The sequence below is a fragment of the Vitis riparia genome, chromosome 18 (genome assembly GCF_004353265.1).
Source record: "Vitis riparia cultivar Riparia Gloire de Montpellier isolate 1030 chromosome 18, EGFV_Vit.rip_1.0, whole genome shotgun sequence".
Classification (NCBI taxonomy): Eukaryota; Viridiplantae; Streptophyta; class Magnoliopsida; order Vitales; family Vitaceae; genus Vitis; species Vitis riparia.
This window is the reverse complement of record NC_048448.1, coordinates 3,594,355-3,614,591: the sequence shown is the minus strand read 5'-3', so window position 1 is coordinate 3,614,591 and position 20,237 is coordinate 3,594,355. Positions and strand designations below refer to the sequence as shown.

The 20,237-nt window shown below is 35.0% G+C and overlaps 4 protein-coding genes across 4 annotated transcripts; all 4 read left to right on the top strand.

Moving 5' to 3' along the window:
• The first annotated feature begins 484 nt into the window (after positions 1-484).
• Positions 485-1,057, top strand: LOC117907131 (uncharacterized mitochondrial protein AtMg00810-like). Its single transcript, XM_034820525.1, has one exon. The coding sequence runs from the start codon at positions 485-487 to the stop codon at positions 1,055-1,057; it is 573 nt and encodes a 190-aa protein (XP_034676416.1).
• Positions 1,058-2,215: 1,158 nt separating this feature from the next.
• LOC117907232 (probable calcium-binding protein CML29) lies at positions 2,216-2,869 on the top strand. Its single transcript, XM_034820702.1, has one exon. The coding sequence runs from the start codon at positions 2,233-2,235 to the stop codon at positions 2,713-2,715; it is 483 nt and encodes a 160-aa protein (XP_034676593.1). The 5' UTR covers positions 2,216-2,232; the 3' UTR covers positions 2,716-2,869.
• A 3,452-nt stretch (positions 2,870-6,321) lies between these two features.
• On the top strand, positions 6,322-7,183 carry LOC117907126 (nitrate reductase [NADH]-like). Its single transcript, XM_034820518.1, has 2 exons — positions 6,322-6,519; positions 6,850-7,183. Exons 1-2 carry the CDS (start codon positions 6,322-6,324, stop codon positions 7,009-7,011), a joined length of 360 nt encoding a protein of 119 aa, XP_034676409.1. The 3' UTR covers positions 7,012-7,183.
• Positions 7,184-14,890: 7,707 nt separating this feature from the next.
• Positions 14,891-19,091, top strand: LOC117906287 (nitrate reductase [NADH]-like). Its single transcript, XM_034819267.1, has 4 exons — positions 14,891-15,848; positions 16,606-16,746; positions 17,214-17,446; positions 17,649-19,091. The coding sequence occupies exons 1-4, from the start codon at positions 14,945-14,947 to the stop codon at positions 18,927-18,929; spliced, it is 2,559 nt and encodes an 852-aa protein (XP_034675158.1). The 5' UTR covers positions 14,891-14,944; the 3' UTR covers positions 18,930-19,091.
• The last annotated feature ends 1,146 nt before the right edge of the window (positions 19,092-20,237 follow it).

Genomic DNA, 20,237 nt, shown 5'->3' with positions numbered 1-20,237 from the left:
GGATCTATTGAACATTTCAAAGCCTGCCTTGTTGCCAAGGGCTACGCACAAGTACTTGGTCTTGACTACACCGACACTTTTATCCTTGTCATCAAGGCCACTACAGTCCGTGTTGTCCTCTATCTTGTTGTGACCAACAAATGGCCCCTTCGCCAACTTGATGTCAAAAATGCGTTTCTTAATGGTCATCTCAGTGAACATGTTTATATGGAGCAACCCCTTGGATACATTGACCCTCGCTTTCCCAATCATGTATGTCAGTTGCAGAAAGCCCTCTATGGTCTAAAGCAAGCTCCTCGTGCCTAGTTCCAGCGCCTCAACTTTTTTCTCATTCAATTTGGTTTTTATTGCAGTCGTGCAGACATGTCACTATTTGTTTTTCATAAGCACTCTGACATAATCTATCTGCTTCTCTATGTTGATGACATCATTATTATAGGCAACAACTCATCTCTTCTTGATAGTTTTACTTGTAAACTCAATTATGAGTTTTGCCACTGGGGATTTGGGTCCTCTCAGTTACTTCCTTGGTCTTGAAGCAACCACCACCTTTGGCGACCTTTTCATCAGCAAGTTGAAATATGCACGGGATATTCTCACACGAGCTCAACTACTTAACAACAAACCTATTCACACCCCTCTGGTTGTTTCACAACACCTGTCTGCCGATGGTCCTTTGTTCTCGGATCCTACACTTTACAGATCTCTTATTGGTACTCTCCAGTATCTAACTATCACCCGTCCGGATATTTCTCATGTTGTCAACTCTGTTAGTCAATTTCTCCACTCTCCAACTGAAGACCACTTTCTTGATGTCAAACACATTCTTCGCTATGTTAAAGGCACGCTACACTTTGGCCTCACCTTTCATCCCTCTGCTGCTCCTAGTGATTTAGTTGCTTACTCAGAAATAGACTGGGCAGTTACCTCTAATTATTCTATTTATCTTGGCGGTAACTTGGTTTCTTGGAGTGTTAAGAAGCAACCTATTGTTTCTCGCTCCAGTTGTGAATCTGAGTATCGTCCTTTGGCGCTTACTGTTGCTGAACTTCTTTGACTCATGCATCTCCTCGGTGACCTCAAAGTTTCAATTCCACCGCGGCCTCTCCTCCTATGTGACAACAAGAGTGCCATCTTCTTGAGTTCCAATCCTGTTTCTCATAAATGGGCTAAGCATGTTGAGCTCGACTATCACTTTCTTCGTGAACTTGTTCTTGCTGGCAAGTTTCGCACTCAGTATGTGCCTTCTCACTTGCAAGTTGCCGACATCTTCAACAAAAGTGTGTCAAAACCTCTCTTTGAACTCTTCCGATCCAAGCTTCACGTCCGCTCAAATCCAACGCTCATCTTGCGGGGGGGTGTCGAGGATCATGCTAAGGATCCTCAGCCTTAATTCAAGGCTTTCCATTTGCATTCTCTTTGACCCACAATTGTAGCTTCTAGTTTTATTTGATTGATTCTTTCTATACTTGTAATTACCATATTCACATATGTAACTGTGTATATATATATGAAATTGACCCACCACTAAAAAGTGTGGTAGTTTTTCAAACACTCTCAAATGGGATGTTTGATAGATGCCTTTGATTATCTTTCCGGAATTTCCAACAGCAACCCAAAGAAAGAAAATGTTTTATGAGTGAACTTGAAGACAGTTAGCAGATTGATCAGCTTAGCGTGGCCTCCTTCCCTATCTCAGTGAACGTTTGCAAGACTGTCATATTTCCATCAGGATAGGCATGAATTGGAATCACTTAAAGAAAGTGATAAAAGGGGTGTCACTTTGTGAAAGAATCTGTAACATTAACTAGGGGTGTGAAAGAATCAATAAAAGCTGCTTGGGAAAATGACTTCTACAGTCACTCCATTGATTCTTGATATGGTCTATATCAGAATTCATTAACTGAAGTATTGTTTCCATGAAGTTGCTTAAAAACTCCCCAACTGGTCTTGTAATTGACCCAAACAAGGCAACTAGAACCAAACCTGGGGGCAATTGTAACACTTGGGTTTAGCTTTTATGGGAGTCCCTGACCCGTGGTGAAAAAGTAGAGATAAAATCAACTGTCACACCAACCAATATGCGAGCATAAGAACCTAACTTTTCCTTCTTTAGCTTTATGTGGACATAAAGAGACCAGCAGAATAACATTGGCATGGCTTTTTCCTTGTATTTAAAGCAAGGGAGGTGCCCAAATGTAAATAAAAGCCAAGCAGTAATCCTAAACTTCCATGGCACAAGTACCAGTGTCTCTCTCTACTGAAACAGAGGCGCTGAGCCATTTGATGAGCCTGGTGGAGGCCTTTCGGGCTTTTGATGGAGACAATGATGGGTTGATCTCTGCTGCAGAACTGGGTGGAATCATGGGGTCGCTTGGCTACAATCCGAGCGAACACGATGTGAAGACAATGATGCAGCAAGGAGACACTAACAGAGATGGGTTGCTGAGCATTGTGGAGTTTCTGAAGATGAACACCCAGGACATGGATCTAGGGGTCCTGGGACCTTTCCTCAAAAATGCTTTTACACTTTTGGAGGCAGGTGTGGAGGAAGACGACAAGGTGACCGGAGAGGAGCTGTATGGAGTTATAGGGGATATGGAAATGGAGTTATCTTTGGACGACTGCCAGGATATCATTGCTGCCATGGATGGGGATGGCGATGGATGCGCTAGTTTTGAGGACTTCAAACTCGTAGTTCAATCCCTCCTCTAGATCATTCCCGTGTTCTATATGCTCCATGCTTAATAAACAACTAGTAATTACCAAATAATACTCAGCTCAAGTTCCTTCACCCGTGTGCTTATATTGTGAACATCTGAAGATTCAATAACCACCTTTAACTAGAATAAGGCAGCATCTTATCACAGACTTGGGTGTTTCTTAAGCTCACATTTGAGGAGGTTGTGATACTAAACTTAGTAGTTTAGAATATAAGTGATATATATATATATACTCTCTAATCTCTTTCCCAATTTTCGATCCTAACAAGGCAAATCACATTATGAAGTGCTTCCTTTGAGTATTGTCAATCCAAGTTGTCTTAATAATTTCAATATATCGAACAATTTCTCTGCAAAATATATAATAAAATAATTATTTCAAAAGTATGCCCAACTTTTGAAAAAGGTAATTCACATTTCTAAGTCAAAAATCTAAACTTTTATGTAGTATAAGATTACATGGCATTACAACCACCGAGGAAGACACTATTATTGTTGAATTCAATGCCTGCAACCGTTTATCATTGTCATTATTTGATTATAAGGAAAATGAACTAAAAATGTTAACAAATTAATTATTTGAGTGTAGCATGTGCAACAAATTGGTGTGTTTTAATTTTATTAGTTATAATTAAATAATATGGTCAATGATTGAGGTCACTTCTACCAGCCAACCCCACCCCAACTCTCCATCTTCCCTTCTTGATGTTTTTTCTACTTGTCTCCAATAATGATCACATTTCACAAAAATAAGATAAAATAAAATAAAGGACTAATATTAGGAAGTAATATGTTGTGTATGAGTTGATCGACTTGTATACTCTTCAAATCACAATAATCATAGCCATAGGGTGACCCAATTTATTCAAAATTTGATATTCATATGATTTAAGTTTAACGTTATAAAACTTTATTTAAGTTTTTATTAATTTTTTTTTGTCCTTATTTATTTTAGATTATGGTTTCGTTAAATCTTGACAAATAGTTAATCTTTTTAACTTAAATCAATTGAACATGTCAATGTTGATTCTAGTGGTTCTTCTTAATTATCATGCATTTAGGTTTTAGAACTTTTAATTATGACATCTACGTAGCTACTTTTTAATAGATCGCGAATTATTATCACTTGACATCTTAAATATTTGTGGTGCTTCATCTAAATTATTGCATTTCACATGCATGACGATGAGAGCATTCCTAACTGATCCAATCGACAATGACACATTTTTAAGCATAATATAATGAATTTGCTTACCATTATGATTGACTTAGGTAGCATCAATGCACAAAGAACACTAGTGGACTCAAACTCATTCTCACATGTCCAAACACCTCCAAAGTTTCCTGTTGTCACTATACCTAGAAATTATTGTTGCATAAAAATTGAATTCCTTTTTATATTGTTTGAAACACCTTATGAGTTTGCACAATTAGACCTAAAATTTATAGGTAAACCCAAAATTTATCAAACATGCCCTAACACCCACCATCGAAAAAAGTTGTAAAGCCTTTTCACAAGCATCCATGTATGGAAACCATACTACTAAATTTCGTAGTTTCCTCATGAATTAATAAGACCAATTCATCTGTAAAAGATGGAAAAACAAAAAAAGAATAATAATGATTATGTCATTGAAGTCAAAATTAGGATTTTTTTTCTAGAAAAATGTTATATTTGTTTGGTTTGATATAAGTAAAAAATAGTAATAGACTATTGTAAGAAATAAGAAAAAATACGGGACTGAAATGAAAAAAAAATAGTTAAATGTCACTTTACTTTTGTTTTATGTTTCCATCAATCAAATAAATTATAAAAATCTTGTTAGCCGAAAAAAAACACAGGAATTCAACAAATGAATATCCATAAATCATTTAAAAAACCTACACAAGGGTGAATAAGAGATGGAAAGATAGAGAAATCTACTTTTTGAAACCATAGATAAAATAAAGAAATTGAAGAATACATGAGCTAGGTGCAACATTGGAACCAATGACTAAAGGGTGAGTGAGGGAACACCCCCGTCAAAAATTCGTATATTTTTACTTTTCTATTCAATTAAAGATATTTGAATATAAGTTATAACTTAAGAAAAAAAAAATTAAATGATTTCAATATGCAGAAGACTAGAGGAAGTCTCACTGCGGTAAATGGAAGGGGAGAGCAGGATGAAGCGAGCAGCAAAGGACATGGTTTCATCATATTTTGGCTTTTCTATACAATTAAAAATATTTGAATATAAGTTATAACGCAAAAAAAAAAAAAAAAAAGGGAAAAAAAAAAGGAAAAAGTAGAAAAGGATCTGTAGCATTCAGCCAAAAGTAAAAAAAAGCCAACGTCGTCTGAGCATGTCACGTTGGTTCAAAATTGAAGGCAAAAACAAAAAAAACATGGTAATGGTTATTGAAATGAAAATAGGATTTGGTGGATTAATAAAAAAAAATATTATCACATGGATCGGATATTTATTAGGGTTTGGCGTAGGTTTGCGTGGCTGTAGCCAAAAACCAGAGTCCCAAAATTGCCAAACTGATGGTGCCAACTGGGGCCATGGTCCTCAGCTAGCTCACTTAGGTCACCAGCCATTTAAACTGGCCGTCATAGGTAAATAAATTAAATTTGGATTTTTATTTTATATATATATTTTATAAAATGCACTTTTCCTTATTTTTTTTTTATGGACTTCCCATCTAGGTTCTATTATCATGATACCAATTTTGAATTTTGAGTCAAAAGGGTGATATCAACTTTCAACTCTTTTGAAATCTATTGTCAATCCAAGTGGATGTTATATTTACTTTTCTATTTTAAATTTTCAAGTAAAATCTTATTTGAAAAATACGGTTTGAACGGAATTAAAAAATTAATGTAGCTCTTACAAAGTACTAATTAATGTAAGTTGGATAAATAAAGATATTTTTGTTTCGGTATAAGTATCCCAAATTCCCCTATTTTCACATGCAAAAAGCATTAGTCGGCTTTTAACTTGAGTTCCTTGAAGTTCTGAAAGCGATCCCTCTCCCTTGGTTTAATTTTTTAGTCATTTAGTTCCTTTTCTTATACCATTTATCCTAAAATTTTCCCAAGATAATTGTATTTGACTTTGTTAATCAGGCATGACAAATATTAAAAATGAGGGAGGGGGAGGAACAATTGTCATCTTACTTACAACACTCATTTGCAATTACTATTCATGCACCTCCTCATTAAATTAATGGGAGCAATGATTTTTTGAAATTTCCACGGTCCTCTTCCCCAGAACATGGAAGGTAGACATGGCTGCGTATGTGGTGGGACTCTTTCAATCTTCTTTTCAAGTATCTGGAGTCTAATAGAAGTATCAAGTATGATTTTATCATATGGAGTGGGTCCTGTTAGTAATAATAAAAATCTGAACTTGGGACGTACAAGATTCTGAGTGTTATTCTTGTAAGTTCCCCGTAGGGTTTAGAACATAGGCACAATTTCCCCACTAATCTGGAGTGCTGCATATAACATGCCATGGAGTGAAGGACAGAGCAACTAAGTGATTGACGTGATTGGTGGAATGTCTTGTAAAACGGAGGAGGTGGGAAGAAACTGAAACGTGTGGAGGTGACGATGGACGGAGGAGAAACGTGGCAAGTGTGCAGAGTGGATCACCAAGAGAAGCCTAACAAATACGGAAAGTACTGGTGCTGGTGCTTCTGGTCACTAGAGGTGGAGGTGCTGGATCTGCCTGGTGCCAAAGAGATTGCGGTTCGAGCCTGGGATGAGACCCTCAACACCCAGCCTAAGAAGCTCATCTGGAACGTCATGGTATGTCCTCCTATCCCATGCTCCCTCCAATCACGTTTTGACGCGTGTCCATCTCACCACCCTCTTCCACATGTCTGTAATAGTTTTAAGTCCATCAGCCCTCTGATATTCAAGCAGTTATCAGTTGGTACCACTTCCCGTGGGTTTGGGCCGGGGCCATTTGTCGTTTATGGAAGTGGTAGAAGTAAAGGTAATAGCAAGTTTGATGTGATAGTCTTGGAGTAGAAATCAAAACATGATTATTCCTAAGATCATAAAGTAATCATTTTGTTAAATGTGAGGAATGTTTGGGGGCTGATTATATAAATTAACAATGATGAAATTGTGCAGGGAATGATGAACAACTGTTGGTTCAGAGTGAAAACAAGCCTGTGCAAGTCGCACAAGGGAGAGATTGGAATCGTGTTCAAGCATCCAACTCTCCCGGAAACCAAGCCGGAGAATGGATGGCTTCTGAAAAGCACCTTGTCTAATATTCCTCTATTCCTCTGATGCCATGAACGTATACCTTCTCCAAAATATGCATGTCCGAGGTCAAAAAGCACGACTCAGCTGACTCGCATGGATTGTCGTCCGTGTCTACGATTGCACCCCCTTCCTCAAAGACCACTCTGGCGGCACCCACAGCATCCTCAATATTGCCGTCACTGACTGGACTAAAGAGTTGGACGCCATGCACTCTGATACAACCAAAAAAGGATCTCGAGGACTATCGAATTGGAGAATTCTATGAGCACCGGCTACATCTCCCAACAACTCCATCCAGGGGCCTTCAAACCTCCATTGAGAACCGTTGCACTCCTCCCTGGAGAGAAAATCGAATGCAAGCTCGTCTTCAAGGATTCCATCTCACGTGAGTCTTTTTTCGATTCGCATTGTTGTATAAAGTTTTGGGATTAGCGGTAGGAAAGCACATATGCCTGTGTGCTATAACTGATGATGAGTTGTGAAGTCGAGCCTACACCTCGACTAGCACCATCAATGAAGTGGACTACTTTGAGCTTGTGGTTAAAATTTGCTTTAAGGGTGTGCACCCTAAATTCCCAAATGATGGCTTCATGTCGCAGCTCTTGGATTTGCTTCTATTGAGGCCACAGTGAACCTGAAGGGTCCACTAGATCACTTGGACTAGACGTGGTAAGTTTCAACTTTCATGTGCATGATAAATCCAAGTTTGCCAAGAAGCTGGCCACGATGGCAGGCGGCACTGAGATCACGCTTATCTGTCAGATCATTTAAGGTGTGTTGAAAGGATCCAGAGGATGATACCGAGATGCATTTGGTGTATGCGAATCGTACTGAAGATGATATGATATACTTCTACGGAAAGAGCTTGATGCTTGGGTTGAAAAGCATGAGCGATTGACTTGTATGAGTTTCTATACGCTCTGCTTTCTCATATTTCTCCAGGTTTATTTATTTATCTATTATTTATTATTTTTTAATTTATTTACTTTTTAAAGGTTAGAAATCTAAAATCTTTCATAGTGGGGTTTTGTCATGTAATTCGGGTGACTTCTTTAATTCTTTCGTAATTCTCATTTCCACCTAAATTGGCAAATTTTCCCATTGAGACCAAAAAAAAACAAGAATTTGGATGAGTGGGAGGATGGAATAGTTTTGGTTTATTGGAAGAAGTGGAATGAGAGTTGACATGGAAAAACACACTTCCTAAAGGCAACGGGTTTGTGAATTGCAACAACCTTTGGCTAGCCCAAACAGATCAAAGCTTCACCTGCAAGCCGCTGCTGCGACATATACCCAGAAATCATTGTTGCCCAAGAAACCGAATTCGTCTCCGGCATTGTATCAAACACCTTATGAGCCGCCACAACAACGCTCAAAATTTACTACAGAGACCCAAAATTTACCAAAATATTGGCAGACATCCATGAATGGAAACTATATTATAAATTCAACATGCTAACAAGACCGACTCATTAAAAAAGATGGAAAACGAAAAAGAAAAAAAAACAATTATTATTATGCCATTAAGATAACAAATAGGATTTTTTTCCCTATTTTCCAAGAAAATATTGTCTGTTTGGTTCTATAGAAGAAAAAAGGCAAAAGATTGGTGGGAAACGAGAAAAAAACATGGGAATGACATGAGAAACATAGAAAAAAATCTCACTTCCTTTTCTTTTAGTTTCCAGCAATCAAACGAATCATAAAAATCTTAATAATAATAAAACACAAAAATCAGAGCAATCAAACCAATGAGTAACCATAAATCATAAAAAAAAAAAAAAAAAAAAAAAAAAAACAACTCAAAAGAAATAAACTCAGAAATCCGAAACAGAGAAATAGTACAATAATGAAATCCTTTATGACGCTTGAATCAAGAAAATCTAAAAATGCTTTTAGAAAGTAAAAAAAAAAAAAAAAAAAACCTTTATAATTTTTTGTCAGTCTTAGAAAAATTAATAAAAGGAAAAAAGTTAGGATAAAGAATTTAACAAAAAAATAATTAAACATAGAAGAGGTAGGAAGAAACAAAAAAAATAATAAATAAGTCTTATAAATAAACCCATACAAATAAAAAGAATTATTAATATGATAAATAAGGTTAAATAACTTAAATATATTATATTTCTAGCAACAATAAGCTTACCATTAACTATACACAAAGCATAATAAAGAACCTTTGATCCGACAATAAAAACTAGAATGGTTGACTCATTCAAATGAATTTCTTGAATATTATAAAAAATATAGAGTTTTAATTATTATATCTTATTTGAATAAACAAAAACCATGTCCATTTGGATAACCCAACTATTAGAAGCTATGATACTCACGAGGTAATCACCACTACAAAAGAAATTTTTATAATTGAATTAATGTTAGATACCAAAACTCTCTTCTTATCTCAATGATATCGGATTTTAGGATAAACTTGAAAGAACTTGAAAAACGCGATAGAACTATGATTATGAAACAACAAGAATGAAAATGATAACGATTAAATATTTGGAACAATAACGTTAAAACTTACAACCTCTATAATTGGAAGCTAAAAAGACTCTCCATCATATAAAGAAAAAAAAAAAGACTTGTCAATGTTCAAACTAGTCCAATAAAAAAAAGACCTTTCAACATTCACATTTAAGACTTGCTATCATTCACATTATATAAATTGAAAAAGAACTTGAAAAATGCAATGGAACTATGATCAAGAAACAACAAGAAAGAAAATAATAGTAATAAGATATTTGGAGTAATAATGTTAGCACTTACAAACTCTATAATAAGAAGTTGAAAAAACTCTCCATTAGAAAAAGGAAGACTTGTTAGTACTGTTCACACTGGTTTACTCAATCCTCATATTAAAGGAGAAAAAGACTTGTCAATATTCACATTTAAGACTTGACAACATTCACATCATATAAATTGTGAATTTTTTCAAATCCTCTACTCTATCAATCAACCTCCTCATTATTGCAATGGAATCGTGAAGAGTAAACAACGATAAAGAAAATGATGGCAATAATGATTTGGAGCAACAACATTACCACTTACAACTTCTATAAATCAAAAGCTCAAAAAACTCTTCATCAAATAAATAAAAAAAGAAAAATTTGTCAACGTTCACACTAAACTTGCGAACTCTCACATCAAAAGAAGGAAATACTTGTTAACATTCACATTGAAAACTCTCCAACATTCACATGGTAAAAACTCTCCAACATTCACATTGTAAAAAGTGTAATTTTTTCCATGTTACTACTTTTCTAGTCCTCTGCCCTATAAAATTGCATCCTCGTTACTACGTCTTTTGCTCTCAATCAACAATCACCTTGATGTAAATATAGATCATAAGATTCTTTATTATCTTTAATTAATTTGTCTTGTGTACGTAAAATTCACTTATTTACAAATGGAGAAATCCGGTAAAAAAAAAAAAAAATCCAAGTTCTCTAGAAAAACTCTTTGTGATATCCAACACTTTTGTATATTTTGAACTTCAGTAGAGTAAGAATCTTTATTATTTATCAGAGTTTTATTGACTATTGAACATTTTCTTGTGTTTGCTTTACCTTTTACCTTTTAGAGGGAGTACTGGGTAAGAGATGAAGAGAAATGAAAATTGTTTAGAGTGAAAACTTTTCAGCTTTAGTACGTAATAAAACTTATAGCTTACACAAACATCTAATTATATATAATCTAAGATTGGTTTGGGACAGGTTCAGGTATGACTTTATTTTATTTTGCCCCACCTCGATTGTATTTAATATTAAATAAAATATTATTTAATTTTTTTTTTCATTTTTCAACTTTTTTAACACATATAAAATATTTATTTTCATAAAAATAAATTATAAATAATTATATATTTTATAAATTATTTTATTTTAAATAAAATTTAAAAATGTTAAAATTAAGAATAAAAAAATTAGAAAGATTTTAAAAATTAAATCGAGGCAAGTGTAAGAAAATGAGAATAGATATAAATAAATGGAATGAGGTTGAGATATGGATGATTCGTCACAAACCTACCTTGTTGTCATTCCTATAGAGGACATTAAAAGTAACTAAAGCATAAAGTAAAATTAGAATTATTAGCATATTTTAGAGATCAAATTCAAATTTTAGAAAGGTTTTATAAAGAAGTTGGTTCATCTTGGTTTTTCTCTTATATCCTTCCATACTAGCTTTTCTCTATTTATATACAAGTGAATTTTACAAAAAATAAACTGATTAAAGATATCGCAAATCTTACTGTTTGTAATTACGCCAGGGTGTCTAGGAACCTAAAATGTAGTAATGAAGAGATTCTTTGACAAAGTAGAGGACAAAAAAGTAGTAACATGGAAAAAATTTAAAAAATTACGACTTTTACAATGTGAATGTTGACAAGTCTACTTTGAATGTTGATATTGTTACTTTAAGTGCATTATTATTGTCATTATTTTTATTGTTATTTTCTAATCACAGTTCCATTGCATTTTTTTAGGTTTTGATAACTTTCTTTATCAAAATTATCCTAAAACCCGATACCATCGCTAATATAAGAAGAGGGTTCTATTAATTCTAAGCTAATTCAGTTATTAAATTTTATTCTTCTATAGTGGTGATTAGTTTGTGAGTATTATATCTTCTAATGGTTAAGTTCTCTAAATAGACATGATTTTTTTTCTCTCCAATAAGGTAGAATAATTTATTCTTAATTAGCGTTGAGTCATATATTTGGAGAACTTTGTATGAAATTCATTTTTCAAATTTTTTGCTTTAAATAATAATAAAAAAAAGATCCACTTATTTTGGTCTTTTCCATTCAATTAAAAATATTTGATTATAGATTATAAGTCAAAACAAAAATTAAAAAAATATGGTCTAAAAGCAATTGAGGAAGAACTTAAAAAAACCAACAAAGCATGATTTGTAGGTTGAACAATGAAATGATGGATTAAAAAAAAAACATGATAATGGTTTATTAAATAGAAATAGCATGAGTGATAAAAAAATATGGTTAATTTCACTGACTTTTTTTTTTGGTTAAATTTGGCTAAACAAATCTAGTCCTATTTGTTTAAAATGCATTTATTATAATTTTCATTTGTTATTTTCACTCACTTCCTCTCAACTAAGGACGATGCTGCGATGAACAAAATCCAAAGGAGTTAGAGATAAATTGAAATGGAACCTAGGAGGGCGTTACGATAACGAGAATCCAAAGGAATTATAGATAAAAGAGATAGAATCTAAATAAACTAGAGAGAAATTGAAATAGAACCTAGGATAGTATCACAATGATAGGAATATAAAGGAATTAGATATAAATTGAGATAGAACCTAGGATGACACTGTGCTAATGGGAATCCAAGGGAGTGCTTTGAGGAATAACTTAAAAAAAAAAAAAAACAACTAAGCATTTTATGTAGGTTGAAAAATGAAATGATGGATTAAAAAAAATGGTAATATTTATTAAAAAAAAACATGAGTAATAAAAAATAAGATTAATTTCATTTTTTAAAAGTTTTAGTTAAATGCATTTATTCTTGTTGGTTAAAAATTTTATCAAATACTTTTCTTGTCCTTTTTATTTATTATTTTTATTCATCTCATTTCTCACTCAAAATAAGAAGATAATTGATAAATTTCAAATGAAAAATGAAGACTTGTTAACATTCGAATTAACCTAGTCAACCCTCACATTAAAAGGAGAAAAAGACTTGTTAGCATTCACATTATATAAATTGAAAAAGAACCTGAAAAATACAATGGAATTGTGATAAGGAAACAACAAGAAAGAAAATGATACCAATGGAATATTTGGAACAACAATATTAGCACATACAAACTCTACAATAAAAAAGTTGAAAAAACTCTCCATCAAATAAAGGAAAAAGGAAGACTTGTTAGTGTTCACACTAATTCATTCAATCTTCACATTAAATGAAAAAAAAGACTTGTCAATATTCACATTTAAGACTTGCCAACATTCACATCATATAGCTAGATTGTAAATTTTTCCACGTTACTACTTTTCAAATCCTATACTCTATCAAACAACCTTCTCATTACTACCATGGAATATTGAAGAACAAATAACAACAAAGAAAATGATAGGAATGATGATTTGGAGCAACGACATTAGCACTTAGAACCTTTATGAATCAAAAACTAAAAAAACTCTACATAAAAAGAAAAAAAAAAGACTTATCAGTGTTCACACTAGACTTATCTACCCTAACATTAAAAGAAGAAAAATATTTGTCAACATTCTCATTGAAAACTTAATTTCCAACATTCACATTATAAAAATTGTAAATTTTTCCATGTTACAATTTTGTAGTCATCCACTCTAACAAACAACCTCCTCATTATTACATCATTTGTTCTTGGTCGGTAGTCACCTTGGTGTAAATACATATCATAGGATTCTTTGTTATCTTTAACCAATTTGTCTTGTGTAAGACTCGCTCATTTACAAATGGAGAAAACCAATAGAAAAGGATCATCGGAGATAAACCAAGATGATCCAAGTTTTCTAAAAAAACTCTTTGTAATATCTCACACTCATATATTTTGAGTTTTGATAGAAGTAAGAATCTCTAATTTTTGTCAAAGTAACTAAAGCAAAAGATCAAATTCATATTTTAGAGACTAAATACCAATTTAATAATAATCTATAGTAAAACTATCACTTTTAAAACATCACTTTATGTCAAAGATTGAAAACCTCCCTAATAAACTAGACTAAAGCCTCATTTTCAATGTCTTTTTCCTACAGCGTTAGTGTTAAGGTCAAGGATTAAAAATTAAATACTCTAGTTTTTTTAATGACATTATAAAAATCTATTATAGTTCAGTCAAGTAGTCAAAAATAATATATATATATATATATATATATATATATATATATATATATATATATATAGTTTTAGTAAATAGTGAAGTGAAAAAACTTTGATTTAAGCATGTCTCATTTTTCCTTATTTTATTTCTTACCCTTTGTTCCCTTTAATAGGTAAAATAGATACAATAAAATATTTTAAAAGTAAATAGAACCTTAGCAAAGAATATAGATTCTTACTTTTTTCTAAAACTCATAATATACGATAGTGTTGAATATTATAGAGAGGTTTTATAGAGAAGATGATTCATCTTGGTTTTTCTCTGATGATCATTTTCTATTAGCTTTCTCTATTTATATATAAGAGAGTTTTACAAAAGATAAATTGGTTAAAGATAGCGAATAAACCTGTTGTTTGTAATTACACCAAGGATTTTAGGAGTAGAAGATGTAATAATGAAAAGGATCTTTAACAAAGCAAAGGACTAAAAAGTAGTAACATGAAAAAAATTAAAAAAATTATGACTTGTACAGTGTAAATGTTAACAAGTTTAAATGCACACGGTTTCTTTTTTCTCGATCTTATTTATAAAGATCGTAAGTGTTGATGTTGTTGTTATAAGTATATCATTATTGTCATTCTTTTATTATTATTTTCTAATCACGGTTTCATTACATTTTTTAGATAACTTTATTTATCAAAATTATCCCAAAACACGATATCATGGGTGAGATAAGAAGAGGTTCTAGTATCTCTGAGGTTAATTTGATTATAAAATTTCCTTCGATGGTGATTGGTTTACGAGTATTATATCTTCTAATGGTTGAATTATCCAAATAGATATGGCTTATGAGTATTATATCTTCTAAAATTTGCGGCCGAAAACCGTTGCCCCAAAAATTCCCAAACCGACAGCGACAACTGGAGCCATGGTCCTGAGCCAGCTCACTTTAAACTAGCCGTCCGGTTATGTGGTTCCCACTCCTCCACACGACACGTTTCCATCCCACGACCCTATACATTCAGTCCATCCCAGCCCCTTACTTTCTGAGCAGCAGAACCTAGTTTGACACTGAGAAATTTGAAGAAGCTTTTGTTTTGTTTTGTTTTTGTCTCTGTTTGCAATGGAGGAATCCGTCGATAATCCCCACTGTTCCGATTCGACTGTTCCTGACGCCGATGGAGGAGTGGAATATTATTCCTCCAGTGAAGACGAGAGTGGATCCTATTGGAAAGATTTGATGCCCGAGGGGAACAGTGAATCAGAGTTGTCCAGCTTGGACAAAGGAACTGCGGATAATTGGATCCAGCGCAACCCTTCCATGGTCCGCCTCACAGGGAATCACCCCTTCAACTCGGAGGCACCACTAAACCGACTCATGCAGCACGGCTTCATCACGCCAGTCCCCCTCCACTACGTTCGCAACCACGGTGCAGTCCCCAAGGCCTCATGGGACGACTGGACCGTGGAGGTATCTGGACTCGTTAAGCGACGCGAAACATTCACCATGGACCAACTCATGAACAGCTTCCCCAGACGGGAGTTCCCTGTCACGCTGGTATGCGCCGGTAACCGCCGGGGAGAGCAGAAAATGATAAAGCAGACGAAAGGCTTCTACTGGGGGGCGGCCGCGGTGTCCACTTCAGTGTGGGTCGGCGTACGCTTACGCGATGTTCTGAAACGGTGCGGCATCATGAGCCGCAAGCAAGGAGGATTGAATGTGTGTTTCGAAGGGGCGGAAGATCTACCCGGTGGAGGCGGCTACAAGTATGGAACCAGCATTAAAAAGGAAATAGCGATGGATCCGGCGCGAGACATCATATTAGCTTACATGCAGAACGGTGAACGGTTATCACCAGATCATGGCTTCCCCGTGAGGATGATCATTCCAGGGTTCATTGGGGGCCGTATGGTAAAATGGCTCAAGCGTATAATCGTCACCCGCCAAGAATCTGACAGTTATTACCATTACAACGACAACAGAGTGCTCCCTTCTCACGTCGACGACGACCTAGCGAAGGCCGAAGGTACACAGTACACTGCTCCCCGCCACCCCCAACCCCCGTATTAATAGACATGACTCTTTATTTTGGTTTTATGACGAAGGAGAATCGTGTTTTAATGAGCCCGAAAATTCTTACCAACTTTAGGTCAAAATTTAGTAATCTGTACGTGAAATTCTTAATACCCCAACCAACCTCGACTGTTCACACCTAATATAAAGATAGAAAATTTCAAAAGAAAAAAAAAAAAAAAGTGATGTATCTTTCTCACCCCTCTCCCTTTCATCTTTCTCCTCCACCTTTCAATTTACAGATTCACCACCACCTGCACTATACTTGTAAAAATTGATGAAAGGAAAAATAAATACATCTAAAATAAATATGAAATTATATATTTGAAGTTACTTTTTTTTAATATTTTAATAGTTTATTTTCATTTTTACAAAAGAAATGAAGAAAATTTGGTAAACTTTATTAGATTCAAATAACACATAAACTTGCCAAAAAATAAAAATAAACAATTCATTTTATTTTTGATTCATCATCCAATATTGCATTTGTCATATCATTCACCAGGCCTCATTTGCCACGTAATCATCCATCTGATGAGGGAATTCTACTCTTTGCCACATTTCCACATCCACCACGAGCAAATTTATCCCCACACATTCCTTAGACTTGACAATAATTTTAGTTTATTAATGGATTTTGAGGCGATTATCGAAATGTCGAATCCTAAAGCACAACTGTCAGTGCTCATATATTGGTTGACATGGAGCAGACTGGTGGCACAAGCCGGAGTACATCATCAATGAACTGAACATCAACTCCGTCATCACCACACCAGGCCACGAAGAAACCATACTCATCGACTCCTGCAGGATCCAGAAGCCCTACACGTTGAGGGGCTACGCGTACTCTGGTGAGTTGTTGATGGAATCTTGTGGTTTTATTTTATTTTTATTTTTATTTCCCTCATCTGCGTTAAATGAAAAGTTCTCAAAGTGATCACCCTTGTTATGCCCCAGACCTCAAAATTGACGATGCCTTTCTTTAATTTTTTTTTTGTCAGTTAATTAGTTTCTTTTCATACACCATTTTTTCCTAATTTAAGGACGAATTTTCCTAAGATAATTACTCAAACATAATAAATATTAAAAATGAGGAAAAACCATGTCATTGCAATCTTAGTTACATGCATATGCAATTATTATTTCATGTACCTACCTCCTTATTAAATTATGGGCCAATAACTTTTTGTAATTTTCACGGCTCTCTTCCACATAACATGGAAGATAGACGTGGTGCGTCTGTGATGGAGGCACAAATACAATTTCCCTACTAATCAAGTGTGTAACGTGATTGGTGGAATGTCTTTTCTAAAAATAGGAGGAGGGAAGAAAGTGACACGTGTGGAAGTGACGACCAATGGAGGGGAAACGTGGCAAGTGTGCAGAGTGGACCACCCAGAGAAGCCCAACAAATACGGCAAGTACTGGTGCTGGTGCTTCTGGTCACTAGAGGTGGAGGTGCTGGACCTGCTTGGTGCCAAAGAGATTGCGGTTCGAGCCTGGGATGAGACTCTCAACACCCAACCAGAGAAGCTCATCTGGAACGTCATGGTATGTCATATCCAGTCGCATTTTGACGCGTGTCCATATCCCCACACCCACTGCTTATTTTATTTCTCATGTGGATCTCCTCTTCCTCATGTTTGCAGTGTTTTATGTCCATCATCATGAGCTCATAGAGTAATTATTTTGATAGATGTGAGGAATGTTTTGGGGGCTGATTAGAGAAATTAATAATAATGGAATTGTGCAGGGAATGATGAACAACTGCTGGTTCAGAGTGAAAACGCACTTGTACAAGTCGCCCGAGGGAGAGATTGGAATCGTGTTCGAGCATCCAACTCTCCCAGGAAACCAAGCCAGAGGATGGATGGCGCGTGAACAGAACGCCAACTCAACTCCGCAGGAGAATGTCTCACCCCGTTCCAAATTGACGTACTCCATGTCCGAGGTCAAAAAACACAACTCAGACCACTCCACATGGATCGTCATCCACGGCCACGTCTACGATTGCACCCGCTTCCTCAAATACCACCCTGGCGGTACCGACAGCATCCTCACCAAAGCTGGCACCGACTGCACTGAGGAGTTCGACGCCATACACTCTGATAAAGCCAAAAAGCTTCTCGAGGACTATCGAATTGGTGAGTTGATGACCACCGGTTACACCTCCGACTCCTCTGCATCATCTCCCAACACCTCAGTACATGGGGCCTCCAACTTGACTGACCTTGCTCCTATCAAGGGTTTAACCCCATTGAGAAGCGTTGCACTCGTTCCTCGTGAGAAAATCCCATGCAAGCTCGTCTCCAGGGATTCCATCTCACATGGCGTACGTCGTTTTCGATTTGCATTGCCGTCTAAAGATCAAGTTTTGGGATTACCCGTAGGAAAGCACATATTCCTGTGTGCTGCCATTGATGGTAAGCTGTGCAAGCGAGCCTACACCCCGACTAGCAACATTAATGAAGTGGGCTTCTTCGAGCTTGTGGTTAAGATTTACTTCAATGTTGGCCTCATGTCGCAGTACTTGGACTCGCTTCCATTGGGGGCCACATTGGACGTGGAGGGTCCATCGGGTAACATAGAATATACTGGGCGTGGTTACTTTCTTGTGAGTGACGAACGGAAACCCAAGTTTGCCAAGCTGGCCATGATGGCAGGAGGCACTGGGATCACGCCCATCTATCAGATTATTCAAGCTGTGTTGAACGATCCAGGGGATGATACCGAGATGTATTTGGTGTATGCTAATCACACTGAAGCTGATATATTGCTGCGGGAGAGGCTTGATGATTGGGCTAGAAAGCATGAGAGGAGGTTGAGGGTATGGTATGTGGTGAGTAAGACCACAAGCCAAGAGTGGAAATACAGTTCGGGTCACATCACAGAAGATATTCTCAAGGAGCACATCCCACCTGCTACTGATACTTTGGCTCTGGCCTGTGGTCCACCGCAGATGATTGAGCTTGCGGTGAAACCCAACTTGGAGAAGTTGGGCTACGATATTAACAATGCTTTGTTGGTGTTCTAAATGATGGGGAGAGACGGAAGGCTACCTCATGTATTTCGGTCTTTCTTCCTGTGGTAAAATAAAGAAAATCGGTCAAAAGAGGTTCAGCCTGTGTTCGGTTAATGTAACATTTTTCTGCTATGGGGAACCCAAAAAATAAAAATAAAAAAACAAAAATATGTTTGGATGTTAATTATTTTTAAAATGTTGTTTTGAAAAATGTTATGAAAATTGAGTGTTATCTAATAATATGTTTTAATTATTTTAGTTACTTTTACTTTTTTAGAGATTATTTTAAAAAAAATTAGATAAATATGACAAACACTATATAAATATTGAAAAATTTTAAAAATTAAAAAGACTACAAATTTTATTTTATTTTTATTTTTAAAAATAGTTTTGTAAAATATTTCAAATAGAATCTAAGACTCTTGTTTGGAAGTGTTATTAAAATAGTTTTTAAAATATGTTAGTAAGTACACTGAGATCAGTTAACATTCCCCATATTCTTCTTTCATATATATATATATATATATATATAGATGACAGGCTTTCCACGTGTTTCATCCTCATTAGTCTGGTCTATAACATTGTATAACTGAAAATATTTTTTGAGATATGAGTGAGCCCATGTTAACGCGAACACGGCTGTGTCGAGTCTTTTTCAATACGGATGACTCGTACAAAAATTCTACACGGTTGCTGGTGTCATTAATGAGCATTGTCCTGTCGGGCCGACTTCAATGTTCTCCAACATTTTTAAACAAAAGTCTGCTTTGTATTTGTTAAAATGTTACTAACATATTTTTATTAATAATATTTTATTTTTAATCATTCTTTACATTTATATAATTATATTTTAAAAGAATCATAAAAAAAATAATTAAAAATAATTAAAATATGTTTATTACATGTATTATATGTTTTCAGTAGATTTTTTTTTTAGTTGACGAATATTAGTTTTTTTTTTCTCTCTTTTCTTTTTCCAAGGAGATTGTAGTTCTGTCATAATCTAGATTTTTCTTTTTTATCTTTTTACGTTGAAACTTATAATACTGTATAATCTAGTTCTTCTATATATTATGATGGTGATGATGCAATATTTCATTTGTAGAGGGAAAAATTTTCATTGTTGGAGTTTAATTTGCTTTTCTATATGGGGCAACACGATGATGATGTAGCATTTTATTTGAAGAGAAAAAAAAATCATTATTTTAGTTTGCTTTTCTTTTTGGGGCAATTGTGTTTTAGGGATATATGAACTTGATAATTTTGTCAAGATCCGTATAATTTGTATATTTGGATGGTAAAGGGTAGAAGAGGATGTTA

Excerpts from the sequence above, each read along its gene's own strand:
- LOC117907131 (XM_034820525.1), top strand. The coding sequence starts at position 485 with ATGAGTTTTGCCACTGGGGATTTGGGTCCTCTCAGTTACTTCCTTGGT.
- LOC117907232 (XM_034820702.1), top strand. The coding sequence starts at position 2,233 with ATGGCACAAGTACCAGTGTCTCTCTCTACTGAAACAGAGGCGCTGAGC.
- LOC117907126 (XM_034820518.1), top strand. The coding sequence starts at position 6,322 with ATGGACGGAGGAGAAACGTGGCAAGTGTGCAGAGTGGATCACCAAGAG. Across the intron at positions 6,520-6,849 it reads AGCTCATCTGGAACGTCATG|GGAATGATGAACAACTGTTG; the intron begins GTATGTCCTCCT and ends GAAATTGTGCAG.
- LOC117906287 (XM_034819267.1), top strand. The coding sequence starts at position 14,945 with ATGGAGGAATCCGTCGATAATCCCCACTGTTCCGATTCGACTGTTCCT. Across the intron at positions 16,747-17,213 it reads GAGGGGCTACGCGTACTCTG|GAGGAGGGAAGAAAGTGACA; the intron begins GTGAGTTGTTGA and ends TTCTAAAAATAG. Across the intron at positions 17,447-17,648 it reads AGCTCATCTGGAACGTCATG|GGAATGATGAACAACTGCTG; the intron begins GTATGTCATATC and ends GGAATTGTGCAG.